This window comes from Canis aureus, chromosome 23, assembly GCF_053574225.1.
Source record: "Canis aureus isolate CA01 chromosome 23, VMU_Caureus_v.1.0, whole genome shotgun sequence".
Lineage (NCBI taxonomy): Eukaryota > Metazoa > Chordata > Mammalia > Carnivora > Canidae > Canis > Canis aureus.
In genome coordinates, this window is record NC_135633.1 from 21,875,010 (window position 1) to 21,900,285 (window position 25,276).

At 38.2% G+C, this 25,276-nt stretch overlaps 1 protein-coding gene across 1 annotated transcript; it reads right to left on the minus strand.

Moving 5' to 3' along the window:
- Positions 1-2,092: 2,092 nt before the first annotated feature.
- On the minus strand, positions 2,093-3,040 carry LOC144295328 (olfactory receptor 56A3-like). The gene has a single exon (XM_077867710.1). The coding sequence runs from the start codon at positions 3,038-3,040 to the stop codon at positions 2,093-2,095; it is 948 nt and encodes a 315-aa protein (XP_077723836.1).
- Between the last annotated feature and the right edge of the window lie 22,236 nt (positions 3,041-25,276).

Genomic DNA, 25,276 nt, shown 5'->3' on the forward strand with positions numbered 1-25,276 from the left:
TCAGTCACATTTACAATTGCACCCAAAAGCATAAGATACCTAGGAATAAACCCAAACAAAGAGGTAAAGGATCTATACCCTAAAAACTACAGAACACTACTGAAAGAAATTGAGGAAGATGAAAGAGATGGAAAACTATTCCATACTAATGGATTGGAAGAATTAATATTGTGAAAATGTCAATGTTACCCAGGGAAATTTACACATTTAATGCAATCCCTATCAAAATACCATGGACTTTCTTCAGAGAGTTGGAATAAATCATCTTAATATTTGTGTGGAATCAAAAAAGACCCCGAATAGCCAGGGGAATTTTAAAAAAGAAAACCATAGCTGGGGGCATCACAATGACAGATTTCAGGTTGTACTACAAAGCTGTGGTCATCAAGACAGTGTGGTACTGGCACAAAAACAGACACATAGATCAATGGAACAGAACAGAGAATCGAGAAGTGGACTCTCAACTTTATGGTCAACTAATATTTGACAAAGCAGGAAAGACAATCCACTGGAAAAAAAAGACAGTCTCTTCAATAAATGGTGCTGGGAAAATTGGACATCCGCATGCAGAAGAATGAAACTAGACCATTCTCTTACACCATACACAATGATAAACTAAAAATGGATGAAAGATCTAAATGTGAGACAAGATTCCATCAAAATCCTAGAGGAGAACACAGGCAAAACCCTTTTTGAACTTGGCCACAGCAATGTCTTTCAAGATACATCAATGAGGCAAGAGAAACAAAAGCAAAAATGAACTACTGGGACTTCATCAAGATAAGAAGCTTTTGCACAGCAAAGGATACAGTCAACAAAACTAAAAGACAACCTACAGAATGGCAGAAGATAATTGCAAATGACCTATCAGAAAAGGGGCTAGTATCCAAGATCTATAAAGAACTTTTTAAACTCAACAGCAAAGAAACAAACAATTCAATAATGAAATGAGCAAAATTTCTGAATAGAAATTTCACAGAGGAAGACAGAGACATGGCCAAGAAGCCTATGAGGAAATGCTCCGCATCACTGGCCATCAGGTAAATACAAATCAAAACCACAATGCATACCACCTCACACGAGTGAGAATGGTGAGAATTAATAAGACAGGAAACAACAAATGTTGGAGAAGATGTAGAGAAAGTGGAACAGTCTTGCACTGTGGGTGGGAGTGTGAACTGGTGCAGCCACTCTGGAATACTGTGTGGTGGTTCCTGAAACAGTTAAAATACATGTGCCTTACCACCCAGCAATTGCACTGCTGGGGTTTTACTACAAAGATACAGATGCAAAGAAATGCCGGGACACCTGCACCCCGATGTTTATAGCAGCAATGTCCACAATAGCCAAACTGTGGAAGGAGCCCTGGTGTCCATCGAAAGATGAATGGATAAAGAAGATGTGCTATATGTATACAATGAAATATTACTCAGTCATTAGAAATGACGAATACCCACATTTGCTTCGATGTGTATGGAACTGAAGGGTATTATGCTGAGTGAAGTAAGTCAATTGGAGCAGAACAAACATTATATGGTCTCATTCATTTGGGGAATATAAAAATTAGTGAAAGGGAGTAAAGGGAAAGTAGAGAAAATGAGTGAAAATTTCAGTGAGTGTGACAAACATGAGAGACACCTAACTCTGGGAAATGAACAAGGGGAAGTGGACAGAGAGGTGGGCTGGGTGTTGTGGTGACTGGGTGTGGGGTACTGAGGGGGCACTTGGCGGGATGAGCAGTTGGTGTTCTGCTAAATATTGGCAGATTTAACTCCAATAAAAAAATAAAACAAACCACTTCTACTATCTGGAAAAAAAATAAATTTCTCACTTTAGAACCTGCCCAGTGGAAATCCAGTATTTTGTCAAAATAGGATAATATGTATGGTTATAGCAAAAGAGGCTAAGGATATTGTTAAAGGAGAAGTGAGAGAAAGGAAACATATAATGACACTTAAGTTTATTAAAGAAGGAACAATATCCAATTTACCCAGTTTGAGATTATGACTCATAGATATAAATTGCAGCTCACTCACCCATTATTGATTCAAAATCATTCTAATTTAGGAAGGCAGAGCTCCAGTTGTCTTCATTACCATCCTTTGTTTAGTAATCTCTGGATTCCTTGCTTGATCTCCTGAGTTCTCACTCCATAAACAATGGGATTGAGGGCTGCAGGAATGACATGGTGGAGAACATTGAGCAAGACTGGCACATCAGGGGAGACTTTCTTCTTTGCCACATGAGTGAGCACGAAGACCAGAAGGATAGTGCTGAAGAAGAGGATAAGGATGAAGTGAGAACCACATGTGCTCAGGGCTTTGGCCATAGCACCCTCTGCCTTGAGTCTCAGCACAGCTCGCAGTATAAGGCTGTAGGAGAGGAAGATAAAGATGAGATCAGATCCTAGAATTGTCCAGCCTGCAGCAAACTGGTAAAGGCGATTGATGGTGACATCATCACAGGAGAGCTTGGAGACAGACATATTGGCACAGATGCAATTCTCAATGACATTTCCCCCACAATAATGGAGTCTGGATGATAGAATGGGAATAGGCACTGAAGAAATAGCATTCCTGGCCAAAATAAAAATGGCAGCCTTCACTACAAATTGTTCTGTGATGATGGATGGGTACCTCAGTGGGTGGCAGATGGCCACATAGTGGTCATAGGCCATGACCATGAATGTGCAGGACTCCATGGCAAGGAAGCAATTCATGATGTACATCTGAATGAAGCAAGCATAAAAGTTGATGGACTTGAGATCAAACCAGAAAATGGTCAGGACTTTGGGGATGACAGTGAGGCAGAGCACGATGTCCAATAGGGAGAGGATGCTGAGCAGGTAGTACATGTGCTCGTGCAGAGAGGCCTCCAGCCAGATGGTGATCAGGAGAACACCATTGGCCCCCATGGCCAGGAGGAAGAGGAGGCTGAGGGGCAGGGAGAAAGAAAGTTGCCAGCTGGGAGACCTGACTAAACAATTCAGGAGAAAGTCTGAAATCTCAATGGATATGGTCCCATTTTGATTTGTTGTCATCTTCTGTCATATATTTCTACAGTTTTCCTTTAGTGATCTGTAAAATTAGGGTAAAAATTAGCTACTGCATCAAGACACATAAATTCACTACAATTTGCTTCACCTAGGTGAAACTCGTGTGAGTCCTAGCAGGTCATCGAGAGCCATGTAAATTCATGTCTTTATTCTTTGTGTTCTGACCCTGTTCTGATATTTCTATCACTAAGCAGTGTAGAGGCCTAAGGTATATGGTTCATTTATACATTTTTGATTTGCTCAAGTTCTGTTTTTGAGAGAATGTTATGTCTTTTTAGCAACAAAAGAAAGGATAAAATTACTTTGAAAAGTACTTTGTGACAATGAGTCCCTAGATTTGTCTTTATAAGTTTCTTCCTTTTTGTTTTTTTGTTCTTTAATGACTACTTACCTATATAACACATGACAATTTAACTATAACAACACACAGAAATGAGTAACAGAGTCTGTCACAAAGTTTGACTAGGTACAGATTCCTAGTTTTCCATGCCACCCCTGCTCTGAATTTTCAGCTATAGTTGGCTTTAATAACAGATTAAAAATACTATATCCTGGCATGAACATTTTCATTTTGTGTAAAAAGTCATTTTAATTTGGTGGGTATGGATTCTGCCACGTAATTGCAAATACATCTTCATACGTGTGGGATTCTTGACTTCAGGAATGGAACAATGTAAAAGTAGAATGTGCACTTGCACATATGTATGGAGGAGGCATATGTGTCATTGAAGAAGCTAAGCATTGATAATTCTCATTGCAATCGTGTGAGAGTGATGAAATGTACTTTTATGTACTTTCATCCCCTTTCCATTTCCCCTTCTACCTCCAATACAATGTTCCAGGTCCTCCTGTCTAGTGGTTATGCTTTGTCTCGGTGTATTGGCTCACAAATATTGGGCGATGCTCTACAAGCTGGAAGTCGTGATGGTAAAAACCCATGGAAAAATAACGTCCAGTCTTCAATTGGTGACCAAAGGACCTTCTCTTGTCTTGAGCACTATGTTCACTCAACTCTTCTTTTCATTTTTGTAGTTGGATGCCTCATGCCTCTAAAATCTAAATACTCTTTCTAATCACCACTTTTATCATTTGCATTTTGCCTTTTTTTCTTGCTCATTGCATCCTCTGATCCTACACTGCAAAATTTTGACATATAATTCTTATACGTTAGGGCTCCAAATCTCACCATGTCTGAGAAGCTTTTCTTCTCAGGCATTTCAGAGTATTCTTGGGAGGAATTAGGAATTCATTGCATGGAAGGAGGGAAAATATTGAAATGAGAGTTGGAGGATACAGCCAAACGGAAGAAGTGGAAATTCAGGCATGAGTGTCCATGCAGTATTCATAGAGAAAGAAGCATGTTCTCTTTGTCTCCTGAAGAAGTTTGGGATACTTATTTCTAGCCCTAGAGTGAAATTTCTGAGAACTCCACAGGACCATTTTTTTAAGAGCTATAATTTAATTCAATAGTAGTACATAAAATCTGTAAATTTTTAAGCTTTACACAATGAATGAAGAAGAAGAATGAGGAATTGTTAAAATTATATTTAAAAATAGAGTAAAGGTAAGTTAATATTTAAAAAATAGAATTTCCAAAATATCATATATGAGAAAATAATTATAGTTCTTGCTTATAAATTAAAAGTCTTCATTTAAGACATTGATTAGCATTGTATATTGTTATAGTAGTTAAAGTTTGAGTCATATGATTCCTTACAAATTATTCATGAAAATAAAAAAAATTCATAAGAACAATGTATATTGATAATGATATTATATAATAGATATAGATTATCAATATTTAAGAATACCTTAACTGGAGAGAATTAAAAACACAATATCTATACAGAATTATCTCTTATTCTTCTAGATCTATCTCCATTTGCTTACCTCTCAAGTAATTAGCATAATGTCAAATATAGTTTATTACATTTTAAAATTGTTTCTATATAATATATTGAATATATATATTTGTGTATATATAATGTATAAATATGTCTATATATATACAATGTAATATATGTTTCAGACATAGGAGGATTTTTTAATCCATTCTTGCCACTCACTCTTTTCTCCTTTCTCCTTTTTTCTCTGGATATTTCTACATAGTCTTCAATCCATAGTTTATCCAACAAGCATTGAACTTGAACTACCTATTCAGCCCTAGAAGTAAAGCTTTTGAGTCTATATATGACCTTCCCCATTCCTCTTTCAACCTTGGATTGCAAAATAGGGCTAGCCAGTGACAGTAGTAGGCCTAAGGACTAGAACTGATGACTACTGCTTCCAGGTAGGGACAGAATGAAGAATCCAGTGAAGTTGAAGGGCAATGATAAAAGCAGAGAATCTGCAGGATGGGCTTTTTCCCATGCTGTAGGACAGACCCTCAGCATAACACTATGCAAGTGCTGTTTGAAATGGAGGAGGAATTGTTAAGCACCACCTAACTCCATGCACACAGACACAATTGTGAGACATGTCTTCCATGTACCATTTCAGACATCTTTGCTCTGAACAAACCAGTGACAGATATCTCTATGATCCTACGGTTTGTGCATAATCCCCCTTTTTGGCAGGTGTAGATTTTAGAATTTCTTTAGATGGAGCTGAAATCTAAGGGGCTATCTTCTGACTCTCATGGATCCTCCCACTGTGGTCTGTATCCTCAGTCTCTGAAGTTGTAGAGATTAAATTTAATTCTTGTGCCATGAGTCAGGCATTTGGGGATAGAGTCTTTGCCCTAAAGCTTCTAAATGTTCATAATCACAGATGAAACCCCCAAATTTTCTAAACTGAGCTCCAGATGATATATTTCCCTGATCCCCTCTGCTCATTAATTGGCTATGGACAAATTCCTGCTTCTCTGCATTACTGACACCACCCAGCAAAAGATCCAAAAAAGACAGAGGACTGCAAAAGGGAAGGTCCCAGAGCACAGGTTCTCACATGTGCCTCCTGACCTGGGACAGAATGCAGCCTCTTCCACCCCATTTTCAAAGTACTTCAGCTGTATTGAGTTAGGAATGGAACAAAGCACAGATCTGGACTGAAGACAAAGATCTCCCCCATGTTCTTGCTAATCTTGGTCTAGTTTCTCCTCAGACACCCTCTTACCAGACGCACCTACAGGGGATGTGAGCAAGGAGGCCGGCCCCAGCAATACTGGAGTTCTGATTAGTTTCTCAGGCATCTGGTATAGTTATAACTCCAGAGCCTCAGGGACATTGCCATCTGGGAACTTCTTCCCATCACTACTCTTGGGCCTAAAATGTCCTCCTGGGACAGACAGGCAGGCAGGTGTGAGAAGAAAATTATTTTCTTTCTCTCTAAAAGTGAGGAGCTCTGTTAATCTAGCCCAACATTGACTGTGTGTGCTGCAGGAATTAGTCTCCTGGATGTAGGGGTGTTACACACATCTGTCCATCCATATTCATACTCCTTTGCACATGCAAGCTCAGTGCCTTGTATGGGTACAAAAGGCTCATTCAGAAGTTCTCATGGGCTTCCTGCACAAAACTGTTTGATAAGCCCTCCCAAACCATCCTATCTAGTGGATTGATGTTAGCACATCATGGCTTTTGTCATTGCATTATAATGATAAACATACAAGAGAAACTTAAAAAAAATTCCTGAAAAAATACAATGTATTTTTCAGAGAGAAAATCTGATAGAATTTTTTTCCTATAGTGAAAGATGTTTCAAATGGGATGTATATACAACTCTATACTAGGAAATATGATTTATTCCTTTTCTAAAAATTTTATTTTGAACTTCATGTGAATTATTCCTATCTCTCCAATATTGGGAGCAAACATGATCAGTTTCTTTATTCTCTATTTATTTGTTTTCATTAATTTTTAAAAATTTGAGTGTAATTGACACACAATGTTACCTTAGTTTCAGATATACAACATAGTGATTGGACAAGTCTATACATTATGCTATGCTCACCTTAGGTGTAGCTATAGTTTGTCACCATACAAAGCTATTACAGTATCATTAACTATGTTCCTTGCACAGTGCCACCACCTTCAGTCTCTTTGGAGGCCTTCTTTTACTCTATTTTTACCTCTCTTTCTTCCATAGATCTCAACATTGCTATTCCTCTTTCCTTCGGGGGAGTGAAAACTCTGGTGTTCTTAAAATATGTCTAATTAAACTTAAGTATGCTTATTAGTTACATGTTTGTTGATGATAGGAAAGGTTGGAAATGGAATTGTAAAAATGTCATTGGTTTATAAATCTGATGGTATTCTTTGTTTATACTTAACAGAAATTTGTAAGCATCTGTCCACGTTGCTCTATGAAAGTCCACTTCATCTTTTAAACTGTTCGATTCCCATTACTTGCATTTTTTCTCTTCATGTAAGTAGTTTAGGCCCTAAGGACCCATAATTGTTACCAAAAATAATGTTGCTTTCAATATCATTGTACACTTCTCTTTATAGATCTAAAACCGGTATATGTGGAGGATTTTTAATTCAGTGAAAGCTATAAAAGGATTTAATTTCCATAGAAATTATAAAAATTTCTCCCCAATTATTTATAAAATATCACTAGATATTCCTAAAGTTTCTTTATTTTTCACATTCCTTCCACCATTAGATGCTATTTGTTAAAAAAGTATATAATGTAAAATACTATGTGACTATTTTTAATTTGATTTTCTCCCGATAAGTGAGCATTGTTCATATACTGTTGAGCCATTTGTGTTCTTCATACTGTGAATTATACGTTGACATCCTTTATCTGCTTTTTCTATTAATTTTGTTTTCCTGCATATTGTCAAAATATCTATGCATATTTCAAATGTTAGAGTTCCTTGTTGGTTAGATATTGCTTGTCTCTCCTCTAGTCTTTTATGATGCTCTCAGTTTTAGTGTCTTCTGTCCAGACATCTTTCACTTTGATTGAGTCAAATTCTATTCTTCTGTGAATAGATTTTCTCTGTGGATCTTATTTAGGGGTCACTTCACAAGATCACAAAGTGCTTTTGTTTATTTGTTTTTGTTTGTTTTATTTTTTGTAAAACAGTGCATTATGTTTCATACTGATATATTTAAATCTGTTTGTGGTTACATTGTGAAGAGTAGGGAGTGGTATTAAGTTAGTATGCAGTGCTATATTCATAACAGCTGTGAAAATACTAAGTAACGTGTTGCTATCCACAACAATTTATAAATTTCCTCTACCCTGAGTCCCCTATCACCTCAGCACTACCTTGGGCACTCTCATGGTGTCTCCTACACCTCCCCATGACCCATGAAGTGTGGATGCTGCCCCAGAGTACGCCCGTCAATGGCAGCTACAGTGCATAGTCTGAATAGCTTCTGTTTTCTTGACAGAGTTGGTGCGCCATTTACTAAATCTTTTCTTTCTCTAAATTTAAACACAATTGCCTAAGTTTTAATTATGCTCTAGACTTTAAAGTATCCACCCACCTTGTTGACCCATGTACTCTATGTAAACTTTCCTGGGTGTGTTTGTTTTGTTTTACTTTTAAAAAGAAATTAAATTCCAGTTAGCTAACATACAGTGTAATCTTAGTTTCAGGTGTGCAATACAATGATTCAACACTTCCATGCATCACCCAGTGCTCATCACAGCAAGTTCACTCTTTCATCTGCATATTCAGCCCATCCCCCACTCCCTCCTGTCTGGTAACCATCAGTTTGCTCTCTATAGTTCACAGTCTGTTTCTTAGTTTCTCTTTTTTTTCCATTTATTTCTTTTGTTCCTTAAATTCCATATATGAATGAAATCATATAGTCTTTGTCTTTCTCTGACTTATTTCACTTAGCATAATACTCTGGCTCCACCAACTTTGTTACAGATGGCAAGATTTCATTCTTTTGTATGGCTCAGTAATATATATATATATATATATATATATATATATATATATATATATATATCACATCTTCTTTATCCTATTTATCCATTCTTCAGTTGTTGGACACGTGGGTTGTTTCCCTCATTTGGCTATTGTCCATAATGCTGTTATAAATATCAGGGTACATGTATCCCTTTGAACAATATTTTTGTAATCTTTGGCTAAATACCTAGTAATGCAATTGCTAGGTCATAGGTTAGTTCTATTTTTAGTGTTTGGGGAACCTCCATACTGTTTTATTTTTATCTCTGTATCTTATCTTTATTTATCTTATTTTTAGCTTTCTATCTCTATATAGAGATAAATATTTGATCTTTCTCTCACTGACTTGAAGTGTAAACTTTACTGTATACCAAGTTTCATGCACACATGGTCGTGTTTCTGTTCCGTCATTGGTGTGTTTGACTTTACTACTATGACAATGCTACATTATTTGTATTAGTATTGCTTTGTAATACATAATATTATATGGTAGGGTGAGTTCCCATTTGAATCTATCCAAGTATTTTTAGTTATTTACAAAATTTTGTAGATTACTTCTATATATATAGTTTATAATTGGCATCACTTGTGCCATATTCTGTTGCTTATGAGTGAGTCCCTGGAATCAGCCCAGATTTAGCAGGAGGGAGACTGCACTTGGATTCTTTATGAGAGGGAGTGTTAAAGAATTTGTGGCCATATTAAAACCTTCATTGTGAATTGCTAATTTTTATTTTTTAATCATTTTTTTGTGTATTACTAAAATTACATTATTTCTGGTTTGCTTTTGTTTCTACTCCATCCTCTTATTTTCCACTTCAACTCCTCAAAATACCACCAGTATACATCAAAGTCTCAGAATCTGTTTAGGAACCTACCAAAGGTAATAGGTGACCTACACATAGCCTTTAGAACTGTTTTTTTTTTTTCTGATATCATAATATATCTAGAAGGTTTCATTTTTTTATTTTTTTAAATAATAAATTTATTTTTTATTGGTGTTCAATTTGCCAACATACAGAAAACACCCAGTGCTCATCCCGTCAAGTGCCCCCCTCAGTGCCCAGCATCCATTCACCCCAACCCCCCGCCCTCCTCCCCTTCCACTACCTCCAGTTTGTTTCCCGGAGTTAGGAGTCTCTCATGTTCTGTCTCCCTTTCTGATATTTCCTACCCATTTCTTCTCCCTTACCTTCTATTCCCTTTCACTATTATTTATATTCCCCAAATGAATGAGACCATATAATGTTTGTCCTTCTCTGATTGACTTACTTCACTCAGCATAATACCCTCCAGTTCCATCCACGTCGAAGCAAATGGTGGGTATTTGTCGTTTCTAATGGCTGACTAATATTCCATTGTATACATAAACCACATCTTTTTTATCCATTCATCTTTCGATGGACACCGAGGCTAGAAGGTTTTATTTTTGACATCTAATTTGTCTCTATAAAATACCTTCAAACTTCAGTCTTACATTTTTTAAATTTTAGAGCAGTCTTTCATTTCACTTTCTTCAAGTATGTTCCCAGTCTATTTCCTCATGTGACTCAGGTACTACCAAATTTACATTGTGACATCCTTGCATATGATCTCTTATTCATTTCCTCCTCCTTCTTTCTGTGTCTTCTAACCATTATGTAATAGGACTATGAAACTCCTTGGCCTGATCCAGCCCACTAATATGCCCCTCAGCTGCATTTATTTAGCTGTCCAGCTCATCCACTGACTGCTTTATGGCAACTGGTTTATTTTTTTTAATTTAAATTTTAGTAAGTTAACATACAGGGTGGTATTAGTTTCTGGAGTAGAATTCAGTCATGCACCACTTACATGCAATATCCAGTGCGCATCACAGCAAGTGCCCTCTTTAATATCCATCAACCATCTAGCCCAACTCCATCCACCTCCCTCTATCAATTCTCAGTTTTCTATCATTAAGAGTCTTTTATGGATTGCTTCCCTCTCTCCTTTTTTTCTTTTCCCCTTCTCATATGTTCATCTATTTTCTTTCTTAAATTCTACATATGGTTCAGATCATACTATATCTGCCTTTCTCTAACATATTTCATTTAGCATAATATACTCTAGCTCCATCCACATTGCTGTAAATGGCAAGATTTCATTATTTTTGATGGCTAATATTCCATAGTCCAATATTCCATATTCCGATATATATGGAATAAATATATTTATATAAATACATATTTATATATTTATTATTATATAAACATGTATATATTTATTTATATATACATATTTATTTATATATATACATATACATGTCACCTCTTCTTTATCCATTCATCAATTGATGGATATTTTAGTTCTTTCAATGATTTGGCTATTGTTGATAACGGTACTATAAACATTGAGGTGCATGTACCCCTCTGAATCAGTATTTTTGTATCCTTTTGGTAAATAGCTAGTAGTCCAATTGCCTGTTTGTAAGGTAGGTCTATTTGTAACCTTTTGAGGAACCTCCATGGTGTCTTCCAGAGTGGCTGCTCCAGTTTGTATTCCCACCAAGAGTGCAATAGGATTCTTCTTTGCATACTAGCCAACACCTGTTGTTTCTTGAGTTAATTTTAGCCATTCTTCCTGGTGTGAGGTGATATCTCATCACGGTTTCAATTTGTATTTCCCTGATGATAAGTGATGTTGAGCATCTTTTCACGTCTGTTAGTTATCTGGATATTCTTCTGAAAGGTGTCTATTCATATCTTCTGCACATTTCTTGACTGGATTATTTGTTCTTTGGGTGTTGAGTTTTATAAGTTCTTTATCGATTTTGGATACTAACCCTTTATCAGATATATTAATTATCTTCTTGACTCCATAGGCTATCTTTTAGTTTTGTTGATTGTTATCTTTGCTGTGCAGAAGCTTTTATCTTTATGAAATCCCATTAGTTCATTTTTGCTTTTGTTTCCCTTGCCTCTGGAGACAAGTCTAGTAAGAAGTTGCTACTACTGTCAAAGAGGTTTCTGCCTAAGTTATCCTTTATGATTTTGATGTTTTCCTGTCTCACACTTAGGTATTTCATCCATTTTGAAGTTGTGTGTGTGTGTGTGTGTGTGCACTGTAAGAAAGTGGTCCAGTTTCATTCTTCTGCATGTTGCTTTCCAATTTTTCCAGTACCATTTGTTGAAGAGACTGATTCCCCACCCCTTACTGGATATTCATTCCTGCTTTGTTGAAGATTAGTTGACCAAATAGTTGTGGCTTCATTTCTGAGTTTTCTATTCTGTTCCATTGATCTATATGTCTGTTTTCATGCCAGTAGCATAATGTCTTGATGTCTACAGCTTTTTAATATAGCTTGAAGTCCAGAATCATGATGTCTCCTATCTTACTTTTCTGTTTTAGGATTGCTTTGGGCATTCAGGGTCTTCTGTGTTTGCATACAAATGTTAGGGATGTTTGTTCTAGCTCTGTGAAAAATACTGATGTTATTTTGATAAGGATTGCATTTAATGTGTAGATTTCTTTGAGTAGTATAGACATTTTAACAACATTTGTTCTTCCAATCCATGATCATAGAAGGCTTTTCTATTTCTTACTGTCCTCTTCAATTTCTTGCATTAGTGTTCTATAGTTTTAAGAGTACAGATTTTTATACCTTTGGTTAGGTTTATTATTAGGTATCATCTTGGTTTTTGATGCAATGACAAAGGGAATCGATTCCTTGATTTCTTTTTCTGCTGCTTCATTGTTGGTGTATAGAAATGCAACAGATTTGTGCACAATGATTTTATATCCTGCAAGTTTGGTGAATTCATGTAGGAGTTCTAATAATTTTTTCAAGGCTTTCAGGTTTTCTACATTGAGTATTATATCATCTGCAAATACTTAACATTTGACTTCTTCCTTGTCAGATGGAGTGCCTTTTATTTCTTTTGTTTTCTGATTATGGAAGCCAAGACTTCCAGTATGATATTAAATAGTAACGGTGAGATTGAACATCCTATGTCTTCCATTGTGAAATTTCTGTTCATATCTTTTGCCCATTTCAGGATTGGATTATTTGTTTCTCTGCTGTTGATTTAATAAGTTCTTTATAGATCTTGGGTACTAGCCCTCTATCTGATATGTCATTTACAAATATCTTCTCCCATACTGTATATTGTTTTTTAGTTTTTTTTTTAATTGGTGTTCAATTTACTAACATACAGAATAACACCCCGTTGTGTTACCCGTCACCCATTCACTCCCACCCCCCGCCCTCCTCCCCTTCTACCACCCCTAGTTCGTTTCCCAGAGTTAGCAGTCTTTACGTTCTGTCTCCCTTTCTGATATTTCCCACACATTTCTTCTCCCTTCCCTTATATTCCCTTTCACTATTATTTATATTCCCCAAATGAATGAGAACATATAATGTTTGTCCTTCTCCGACTGACTTACTTCACTCAGCATAATACCCTCCAGTTCCATCCACGTTGAAGCAAATGGTGGGTATTTGTCATTTCTAATAGCTGAGTAATATTCCATTGTATACATAAACCACATCTTCTTTATCCATTCATCTTTCGTTGGACACCGAGGCTCCTTCCACAGTTTGGCTATCGTGGCCATTGCTGCTAGAAACATCGGGGTGCAGGTGTCCTGGCGTTTCATTGCATTTGTATCTTTGGGGTAAATCCCCAACAGTGCAATTGCTGGGTCGTAGGGCAGGTCTATTTTTAACTGTTTGAGGAACCTCCACACAGTTTTCCAGAGTGGCTGCACCAGTTCACATTCCCACCAACAGTGTAAGAGGGTTCCCTTTTCTCCGCATCCTCTCCAACATTTGTTGTTTCCTGCCTTGTTAATTTTCCCCATTCTCACTGGTGTGAGGTGGTATCTCATTGTAGTTTTGATTTGTATTTCCCTGATGGCAAGTGATGCAGAACATTTTCTCATATGCATGTTGGCCATGTCTATGTCTTCCTCTGTGAGATTTCTGTTCATGTCTTTTGCCCATTTCATGATTGGATTGTTTGTTTCTTTGGTGTTGAGTTTAATAAGTTCTTTATAGATCTTGGAAAGTCGCCCTTTATCTGATATGTCATTTGCAAATATCTTCTCCCATTCTGTAGGTTGTCTTTGAGTTTTGTTGACTGTATCCTTTGCTGTGCAAAAGCTTCTTATCTTGATGAAGTCCCAATAGTTCATTTTTGCTTTTGGTTCTTTTGCCTTCGTGGATGTATCTTGCAAGAAGTTACTAAGGCCGAGTTCAAAAAGGGTGTTGCCTGTGTTCTTCTCTAGGATTTTGATGGAATCTTGTCTCACATTTAGATCTTTCATCCATTTTGAGTTTATCTTTGTGTATGGTGAAAGAGAGTGGTCTAGTTTCATTCTTCTGCATGTGGATGTCCAATTTTCCCAGCACCATTTATTGAAGAGACTGTCTTTCTTCCAATGGATAGTCTTTCCTCCTTTATCGAATATTAGTTGCCCATAAAGTTCAGGGTCCACTTCTGGATTCTCTATTCTGTTCCACTGATCTATGTGTCTGTTTGTGTGCCAGTACCACACTGTCTTGATGACCACAGCTTTGTAGTACAACCTGAAATCTGGCATTGTGATGCCCCCAGATATGGTTTTCTTTTTTAAAATTCCCCTGGCTATTCGGGGTCTTTTCTGATTCCACACAAATCTTAAAATAATTTGTTCTAACTCTCTGAAGAAAGTCCATGGTATTTTGATAGGGATTGCATTAAACGTGTATATTGCCCTTGGTAACATTGACATTTTCACAATATTAATTCTGCCAATCCATGAGCATGGAATATTTTTCCATCTCTTTGTGTCTTCCTCAATTTCTTTCAGAAGTGTTCTATAGTTTTGAGGGTATAGATCCTTTACATCTTTGGTTAGGTTTATTCCTAGGTATCTTATGCTTTTGGGTGCAATTGTAAATGGGATTGACTCCTTAATTTCTCTTTCTTCAGTCTCATTGTTAGTGTATAGAAATGCCACTGACTTCTGGGCATTGATTTTGTATCCTGCCACGCTACCGAATTGCTGTATGAGTTCTAGCAATCTTGGGGTGGAGACTTTTGCGTTTTCTATGTAGAGTATCATGTCATCGGCGAAGAGGGAGAGTTTGACTTCTTCTTTGCCAATTTGAATGCCTTTAATGTCTTTTTGTTGTCTGATTGCTGAGGCTAGGACTTCTAGTACTATGTTGAACAGCAGTGGTGAGAGTGGACATCCCTGTCTTGTTCCTGATCTTAGGGGAAAGGCTCCTAGTGCTTCCCCATTGAGAATGATATTTGCTGTGGGCTTTTCATAGATGGCTTTTAAGATGTCGAGGAATGTTCCCTCTATCCCTACACTCTGAAGAGTTTTGATCAGGAATGGATGCTGTATTTTGTCAAATGCTTTCTCTGCATCCAATGAGAGGATCATATGGTTCTTGGTTTTTCTCTTGCTGATATGATGAATCACATTGATTGTTTTACGGGTGTTGAACCAGCCTTGTGTCCCAGGGATAAATCCTACTTGGTCATGGTGAATAATTTTCTTAATGTACTGTTGGATCCTATTGGCCAGTATCTTGTTGAGAATTTTTGCATCCATGTTCATCAGGGATATTTGTCTGTAATTCTCCTTTTTGGCGGGGTCTTTGTCTGGCTTTGGAATTAAGGTGATGCTGGCTTCATAGAACGAATTTGGAAGTACTCCATCTCTTTCTATCTTTCCAAACAGCTTTAGGAGAATAGGTATGATATCTTCTTTAAACGTTTGATAAAATTCCCCTGGGAAGCCATCTGGCCCTGGACTCTTGTGTCTTAGGAGGTTTTTGATGACTGCTTCAATTTCCTCCCTGGTTATTGGCCTGTTCAAGTTTTCTATTTCTTCCTGTTCCAGTTTTGGTAGTTTGTGGCTTTCCAGGAATGCGTCCATTTCTTCTAGATTGCCTAATTTATTGGCGTATAGCTGTTCATAATATGTTTTTAAAATCGTTTGTATTTCCTTGGTGTTGGTAGTGATCTCTCCTTTCTCATTCATGATTTTATTAATTTGAGTCTTCTCTCTCTTCTTTTTAATAAGGCTGGCTAATGGTTTATCTATCTTATTAATTCTTTCAAAGAACCAACTCCTGGTTCTGTTGATCTGTTCCACAGTTCTTCTGGTCTCGATTTCGTTGAGTTCTGCTCGAATCTTTATTAACTCCCTTCTTCTCTTGCGTGTAGGATCTATTTGCTGTTTTTTCTCTAGCTCCTTTATGTGTAAGGTTAGCTTTTGTATTTGAGTTCTTTCCAGTTTTTGAATGGATGCTTGTATTGCGATGTATTTCCCCCTTAGGACTGCTTTTGCTGCATCCCAAAGATTTTGAACGGTTGTATCTTCATTCTCATTAGTTTCCATGAATCTTTTTAAATCTTCTCTAATTTCCTGGTTGACCCTTTTATCTTTTAGCAGGATGGTCCTTAACCTCCATGTGTTTGAGGTCCTTCCAAACTTCTTGTTGTGATTTAGTTCTAATTTCAAGGCATTATGGTCCGAGAATATGCAGGGGACAATCCCAATCTTTTGGTATCGGTTCAGACCCGATTTGTGTCCCAATATGTGGTCTATTCTGGAGAAAGTTCCATGTGCGCTTGAGAAGAATGTGTATTCAGTTGAGTTTGGATGTAAAGTTCTGTAGATATCTGTGAAATCCATCTGGTCCAGTGTATCATTTAAAGCTCTCGTTTCTTTGGAGATGTTGTGCTTAGAAGACCTATCGAGTATAGAAAGAGCTAGATTGAAGTCACCAAGTATAAGTGTATTATTATCTAAGTATTTCTTCACTTTGGTTAATAATTGATTTATATATTTGGCAGCTCCCACATTCGGAGCATATATATTGAGGATTGTTAAGTCCTCTTGTTGAATAGATCCTTTAAGTATGATATAGTGTCCCTCTTCATCTCTCACTACAGTCTTTGGGGTAAATTTTAGTTTATCTGATATAAGGATGGCTACCCCTGCTTTCTTTTGAGGACCATTCGAATGGTAAATGGTTCTCCAACCCTTTATTTTCAGGCTGTAGGTGTCCTTTTGTCTAAAATGAGTCTCTTGTAGACAGCAAATAGATGGGTCCTGCTTTTTTATCCAGTCTGAAACCCTGCGCCTTTTGATGGGGTCATTAAGCCCGTTCACATTCAGAGTTACTATTGAGAGATATGAGTTTAGTGTCATCATGATATCTATTCAGTCTTTGTTTTTGTGGACTGTTCCACTGAACTTCTTCTTAAAGGGGAATTTTAAGAGTCCCCCTTAAAATTTCTTGCAGAGCTGGTTTGGAGGTCACATAATCTTTTAGTTGCTGCCTGTCTTGGAAGCTCTTTATCTCTCCTTCCATTTTGAATGAGAGCCTTGCTGGATAAAGGATTCTTGGTTGCATGTTCTTCTCATTTAGGACCCTGAATATATCCTGCCAGCCCTTTCTGGCTTGCCAGGTCTCTGTGGATAGGTCTGCTGTTACCCTAATACTCCTCCCCATAAAAGTCAGGGATTTCTTGTCTCTTGCTGCTTTAAGGATCTTCTCCTTATCTTTGGAATTTGCAAGCTTCACAATTAAATGTCGAGGTGTTGAACGGTTTTTATTGATTTTAGCGGGGGATCTCTCTATTTCCTGGATCTGAATGCCTGTTTCCCTTCCCTGATTAGGAAAGTTTTCAGCTAGAATTTGTTCAAATACATATTCTGGCCCTCTGGCCCTTTCGGCGCCCTCGGGAACCCCAATTAAACGTAGGTTTTTCTTCCTCAGGCTGTCGTTTATTTCCCTTAATCTATCTTCATGGTCTTTTAATTGTTTGTCTCTTTTTTCCTCAGTTTCCCTCTTTGCTATCAACTTGTCTTCTATGTCACTCACTCGTTCTTCCACCTCGTTAACCCTCGTCTTTAGGACTTCTAGTTTGGATTGCATCTCATTCAATTGATTTTTAATTTCTGCCTGATTAGCTCTAAATTCTGCAGTCATGAAGTCTCTTGAGTCCTTTATACTTTTTTTCTAGAGCCACCAGTAGCTGTATAATAGTGCTTCTGAATTGGCTTTCTGACATTGAATTGTAATCCAGATTTTGTAACTCTGTGGGAGAGAGGACTGTTTCTGATTCTTTCTTTTGAGGTGAGGTTTTCCTTCTAGTCATTTTGCTCAGTGCAGAGTGGCCAAAAGCAAGTTGTATTGGAAAAAAGAGAAAAAGAGAGGAGAGAAAGAAGGAAAGAAAAGAGAAAGAGAAAAAAAAAAGGGAAGAGAAAAAAAAACGAAAGAAAAAAAAAGAAGAAAAAGAGAAAGAAAAAGAAAGGAGAAAAAAAAGAGGGGGTGGGGGAGGAAACAAATCAAAAAGCAAAACAAAACAAAACAAAAAACAAAACAACAACAACAACAACAACAAAAAAAAAAAAAAAAAAAAGAACCACGGGGGAGTATCTTCTGATTCTGTGTTCTTTAAGTCCCTTGGCTTCTCCTGGAAGTTGTCCGTCTAGCTGGTCTTCTGGGGGAGGGGCCTGTTGTGCTGATTTTCAGGTGTTAGCAGTTGGGGGAGCTGCTGTGCCCCTGCCTGGTGCAGGGCTCAGTGGGGGTTGTTTACCCCGTGAGGCCGCAGGAGCAACAGCCCCAGTGTTGGGGCAGCTCTGGAAACCTGGATTCAGCTCCGGCAGGAACTCCGTCTGCAGGGCCTGGAGTCTCCGGGCGGGGCCGCTGATGTGCTCAGCTGGGGCAGGAGCGTCCTCGCTGTCCTGGGCCCTCCCGGTCTCTGCCTGTCCCAGGGGAGGCGGGATCCTGGGCTGTGTCCCGGCGCCCTGTGCTCCGGAGCCTGCGCTGGTGGATTCGCGCTCCCGGGCCGCGCAACCCCCTCCGCGGAGCCGCCGCCCGAGCCCCTCCGAGCTGCTCCTGGAACCGCTCAGGCCCCTCCGCACGGAGCCTCTTCCTCTGCCCGAGCCCGGCTGAGCTGCTCCCGGGGCCGTGCAGCCCCCTCCGCGGAGCCGCCCCCCGAGCCCCTCCAGCTGCTCCGGGTCCCGCTGTGCGCGCTGCAGCCCTTAGGGAGCTCGGCGCACTCTCCTGGGTGCGCAGTTGCTGTTACTGTCCCGGGGAGCCCGAGGGCATCCCCTCCCTCCTGGGTCCTGCTCCAACTCCCTGCGAGCCCCTTTCCCCCGGGAAGGTCCGTGCAGCTCCTGCGTCTCCGGGACGGGGCTCTCCTGTCCTGGGGACACTCGCCCCGGCCTCAGCCCGGCTCCTCGCGGGGCCCCTCCCCCTTGGATGCCTTTTGTTTCTTTATTTCTTTTTCCCCGTCTTCCTACCTTGATAGAAGCGCGAACTCTTCTCACTGTTGCATTCCAGCTGGTCTCTCTTTAAATCTCAGGCCGAATTCATAGATTTTCAGGATAATTTGAAGGTTTTCTAGGTAGTTTGGTGGAGACAGGTGATTTGGGGACCCTACTCTTCCGCCATCTTGCTCCTCCCCCCTGTTTTTTAGTTTTGTTGACTGTTCCTTTTGCTGTGCAGGAGCTTTTTATCTTGGTTAAGTCCCAATAGTTCATTTTTGCTTTTGTTTCCTTTGCCTTTATAGAGGTGTCTTGCAAGAAGTTGGTGTGGCCAAGTTCAAAAAGGATGTTGCCTGTGTTCTCCTCTAGGATTTTGATGGAATCTTGTCTGACATTTAGATCGTTCATCCATTTTGAGTTTATCGTTGGGTATGGTCTAAGAGAATGGTCTAGATTCATTCTTCTGCATGTGGATGTCCAATTTTCCCAGCACCATTTATTGAAGAGATTGTCATTTTTCCTGTGCATAGTCTTTCCCTGCTTTTTCGAATATTATTTCATCATAGGGTTGAGGGCTCATTTCTGGGTTCTCTGTTTTGTTCCGTTGATCTATGTGTCTGTTTTTGTGCCAGTATCATACTGTCTTGATGGTCACAGCTTTGTAGTGCAACTTGAAATGTGGGTTTGGGATGCCCCTGGCTCCTGTTTTCTTTTTCAGTATTCCCCTGGTTATTCGGGGTCTTTTCTGATACCACACAAATCTTAAAATTATTTATTCCAGCTCTCTGGAAGAACTTCCATGGTATTTTGATAGGGGCTGCATTAGATGTGTAAATTTTCCTGGGTATCATTGACATTTTCACAGTATTAATTCTTCCAGTCCATGATCATGGTATATTTTTCCATCTCTTTGTGTCTTTCTCAATTTCTTTCAGAAGTATTCTGTAGTTTTTAGGGTGTAGATTCTTTACCTCTTTGGTTAGGCTTATTCCTAATTATTGTATGCTTTTAGGGGCAATTTAAATGGGATCACACATTCTTCTTAAGTGCTCATGGAACTTTCTCAAGAATAGACCACATACTGGGTCTCAAATCAGGCCTTAACCAATACGAAAAGATTGATATTGTTCCCTGAATATTTTCAGACCATAATGCTTTGATACTTGAAATAAATCAGAAGAAGAAATTTGGAAGAAACTCAAACACGTGGAGGTTAAAGAGCATCCTGCTAAAAGATGAAAGGGTCAACCAGGAAATTAGAGAAGATTTAAAAAGATTCATAGAAACTAATGAGAATGAAGATACAACCATTCAAAATCTTTGGGATACAGCAAAAGCAGCCCTAAGAGGGAAATACATCACAATGCAAGCATCCCTCAAAAACTTGGAAAAAACTCCAAGATAGAAGCTAACCTTGTACCGAAAGGATCTGGAGAAAGAAAAGCAAATAGATCCTACACTCAGCAGAAGAGAATTAATAAAGATTCGAGCAGAACTCAATGAAATAGAGACCAGAAGAACTGATAGCTTGAATAGATAACAATACCAGGAGTTGGTTCTTTGAAAGGATTAATAAGACAGATAAACCATTAGCCAGCCTTATTAAAAACAAAAGAGAAAAACTCAAATTAATAAAATCATGAAAGAAAAAGAGAGATCACCACCAATACCAAAGAAATACAAACAATTATAAAAACATATTATCAGCAGCTATACGCCAATTAAGTAGGCAATGTAGAAGAAATGGACGCATTTCTGGAAAACCTCAAACTACCAAAACTGGAACAGGAAGAAATAGAAAACCTGACTAGGCCAGTAAGCAGGGAGGAAATTGAAGCAGTCATCAAAAACTGCCCAGGGCAAAAAAAGTCCAGGGCCAGATGGCTTCCTAGGGGAATTCTTACAAACGTTTAAAGAAGAAACCATACCTATTCTACTAACGCTGTTCCTAAAGATAGAAAGGGATTGAATGTTTCCAAATTCATTTTGTGAGGCCAGCATCACCTTAATTCCAAAACCAGAAAAAGACTGCACCAAAAAGGAGAATTATAGATCAATATCCCTGATGAACTCAGATGGAAAAATTCTCATCAAGATACTAGCCAATAGGATCCAACAATACATGAAAAAGATTATTCACCATGACCAAATGGGATTTACTCCTGGAATGCAAGGCTGGTTCAACACTCGTAAAGCAATCAATGTGATTGATCATATCAGCAAGAGGAAAAAATAACCATACGATCCTCTCAACAGATGCAGAGAAAGCATTGGACAAAATACAGCATCCAATCCTGTCAAAACTCCTCAGAGTGTAGGGATAGAGGGAACATTCTTCAGCATCTTAAAAGCCATCTACGAAAATCCCACAGCAAATATCATTCTTAATGGGGAAACACTGGGAGCCTTTCCCCTAAGATCAGGAACAGGAGAAGGATGTCGACTCTCTTCACTGCTATTCAACATAGTACTAGAAGTCCTAGCCTCAGCTATAAGACAGAAAGAAATCAAAGGCATTCAAATTGGCAAAGAAAAAGTTAAACTCTCCCTCTTTGCAGATGACTCGATACTGTACTTAGAAAACCCAAAAGACTCTAGCTGTATGCTAGAACTCATACAGCAATTTGCAGTGTGGCAGGATACATATCAGTGCCCAGAAATCAGTGGCATTTCTATACACTAACAATGAAACTGAAAAAAGAGAATTTTAGGAATCAATTCTATTTGCAATTGCACCCAAAAGCATAAGATATTGAAAAGCTATTATCTTTTCTGTGTATGTCTGGATCATTTGAAGTCATTTGGCCCAGGACTTATATCTGTTGGGAGATGTTTGATTACTGATTCAATGTCTTTGCTGGATGTCAGTCTGTTAAAGTTTTCTATTTCTTCCTATTTTGGTTTTGTTAGTTTATAAGTTTCTGGGAATTTTCCCATTTCTTCCAGGTTGCCCAGTCTGTTGGCATATAATTGCTTATAGTATTGTCATATTCAATACAAATCTCTTTGCATTTCTGCGGTGTTGGTTGTGATCTCTCCTCTTTCATTCATGATTTTGTCTATTTGGGTCCTTTCTCTTTTCTTTTTGGTAAGTCTGGCTAGGGGTTTATCAACCTTATTATTTATCGATCTTTAATATTTCTTTTCCCCTGCTGCGTTTATGCTATACTTGCTGTGTTTCGAGCTCCTTTAGGTGTAAAGTTAGGTTGCATATTTCAGACTTTTCTTGTGTCTTGAGATAGCTTGCATTGCGATGTACTTCCCACCTAGGACCACCTTTGCTTCATCCCAAAGGTTTTGAACTGTCATGTTTTCATTTTCATTTGCTTCCATGTATTTTTTTTTAAATCTTTGATTTTCTGGTTGATCCACTCATTCTTTAGCAGGATGTTCTTTAACCTCCATGTATTTGAATTCTTTTCACATTTTTTTCTTATGGTTGATTTCAAGTTTCATAGCATTGTAGTGTGAAAATATGCATGGTATGATATTGATATTTTTGTACTCATTGAGGGCTGGTTTGTGACCCAGTATGTGATCTATTCTGAAAAATGTTCCATGTGCACTCAAAAAGAATGTTTATTTTGCTACTTTAGGATTAAATGACCTGAGTATATCGTTTAATCCATTGCATCCAGTGTGTCATTCACATCTACTGTTTCCTTGTTGATTTACTGCTTAGATTGCCTATTCATTGTTGTAAGTGGGGTGTAGAAGTCCCCTCCTATTACTGTATATTATCCCTGAGTTTCTTTATTTTATTATTGTTTTATACATTTGGGCGTTCCCATGCTGGGTGTATCACTATTTACAGCTGTTAGATCTTCTTGATGGATAGACTCCTTAATTATGATGTAATGCACCTCTTCATCTCTTGCTACAATCTTTGTTTTATTTATTTATTATTTTTTAAAGATTTTATTTTTATTTATTCATGAGAAACACAGAGGGGCTGGGGGAGAGAGAGTTAGAGAAACAGACAGAGGGAGAAGTAGGCTCCATGTAGGGAGCCTGATGTGGGACTTGATCCCAGGTCTCCAAGATCAGGCCCTAGACTGAAGACAGCATTAAAGTGCTGAGCCACCCAGGCTGCCCTAATCTTTGTTTTAAAATCTAGTTTGTCTGTTTTAAGCAAGGCTACTTTGGCTTTTTTAAATGTCAATTTGCATAATAGGTGGTTCTCCATTCCCTCATTTTCAATCTGCAGTGACTTTAGGTCTAAAATGAGTTTCTTGTAGATAGTGTATAGATTGATTACTATTTTTTTAATATTCTGATTCTGATACCCTGTGTCTTTTGATTAGAGCATTTAGTGTCTATTTACATTCAGAGTAATTATTGAAAGATATGAATTTAGTGCCGTTGTTTTCCCTGTGGAGTTAGTATTTCTGGTGATGTTCTCTGGTTCTATCTATCTATAATCTATCTATTTTTAAGATTTTATTCATTTATTTGAGAGAGATCACAGAGGGAGAAGGTGAGGGAGAAGCTGACTCAGGGCTGAGCAGGGAGCCTGATGTGGTGCTCATCCCAGGACCCTGAGTTCATGACCTGAGCCAAAGGAGATGCTTAACTGACTGAGCCACCCAGACACCTTTCTCTTGTCCCATTTTTAGGTTTTTGGTACTTTTGGTCTTTCCACTCAAAAAATTGCTTTTAAAATTTCTTGCAGGACTGGTTTAGTGGTCATGAATTCCTTTAGTTATTGTTTGAGAAACTTTATCTCTCCTTGAATCCTGAATGATAGCCTTGGTGGATAGAGAATCCTTGGCTGGGTATTTTTCCATTCAATATATTGAATATTTCCTTCCATTCTCTTATGGCCTGCCATGTTTCTATGGACAGATCTGCTGGAAGCCTAATCTGTTCCCTTATAGTTTAAGAGCATTGTTTCCCCTTGCTGCTTTCAGGATCCTTTCCCTTTTCTGTATAGTTTGCGGATTTGTCTGTGATATTGTGGAGGCAGAGAAAACTTAAGGCCATTCCACCTTATGTTCAGAGTTAGCACAAGTACAGCCATCTCAGGCCCTGTGAATAAGAGCTGAACTTTCCCTAACTTCAGTTAAGCCCCATATTAGAATGAGAACAAAGCTCAGAATGCCCTTGGCAGGGAATCCCATATCAGAAAGAGGACAGAGCTCAGAGAATCACATATTAGGTCTTAAGAAACTCCCCCACCCTTTACCCCCATATTGGAATGTGAAAAAAAATTCCTCCACCCCTTCTGAAAATCCCCTAGACCAGCCCATAAAAAACACAGCTGTAACCCACTTCGGGGTCCAAGCCCCTGCTCTGCTTGTAAATAGACCCTCGTGTGGGCTCCTTGGTGGTTTCTCCGATTCACAATCTTGGGCACAACAATATACCTTTGAGATGTTGGGGTTTTGTTGAATTTAATGGGAATTCTCCATGGTTTTTGGATTTGATGTCTGTATTCTTCCCCAGAATAAGGACGTTTTCAACTATAATTTGTTAGAATAAACCTTCTACCCCCTTTTCTCTCTTTTAATCTTCTGGGATCCCCATGATATGAATGTTACTATGTCTTAATAAGTTGCTGAGTTCCCTAAGTCTACTTCTATGGTCCATTACTTTTCTTTTTCTCCTCAGCTTTATTATTTTCTATAATTTTATCTTCTATACCACTGATTGACTCCTTTGTTTCATCCATCCTTATTTTCTATGGCCTCCATTTGGGTTTGCATCTTAGTTTTAGCATTTTAAATTGTGGCCTGACTGTATTTTTGTTCTTTTAACTCACCAGTAAGGGATTCTCTTGTGTCTTCTATGCTGTTTTTAAGCCCAGCTAATAACCTTATAATCGTTGTTTTAAATTCTTGTTGAGACATCTTACTTATGTCTATTTTGATTATATCACTGGCCTTGAGTTCTACTTCCCACTCTTTCTTTTATGGTGAATTTCTCTGCCTTGTTATTTTGTCCAGAAAAAAACAAGAAGAAATATAAAAATAAAAAACAAAAAAACAAAACAAAAAAAAGAAATGAAACTCAAAGAAAAACAAAAAACAAGGGGAACCCCCCTCCCAAACAAAACAAAAAACCCCTAATTCTTGGATGTATTTTCATGTGTTAAAGAAATATATATA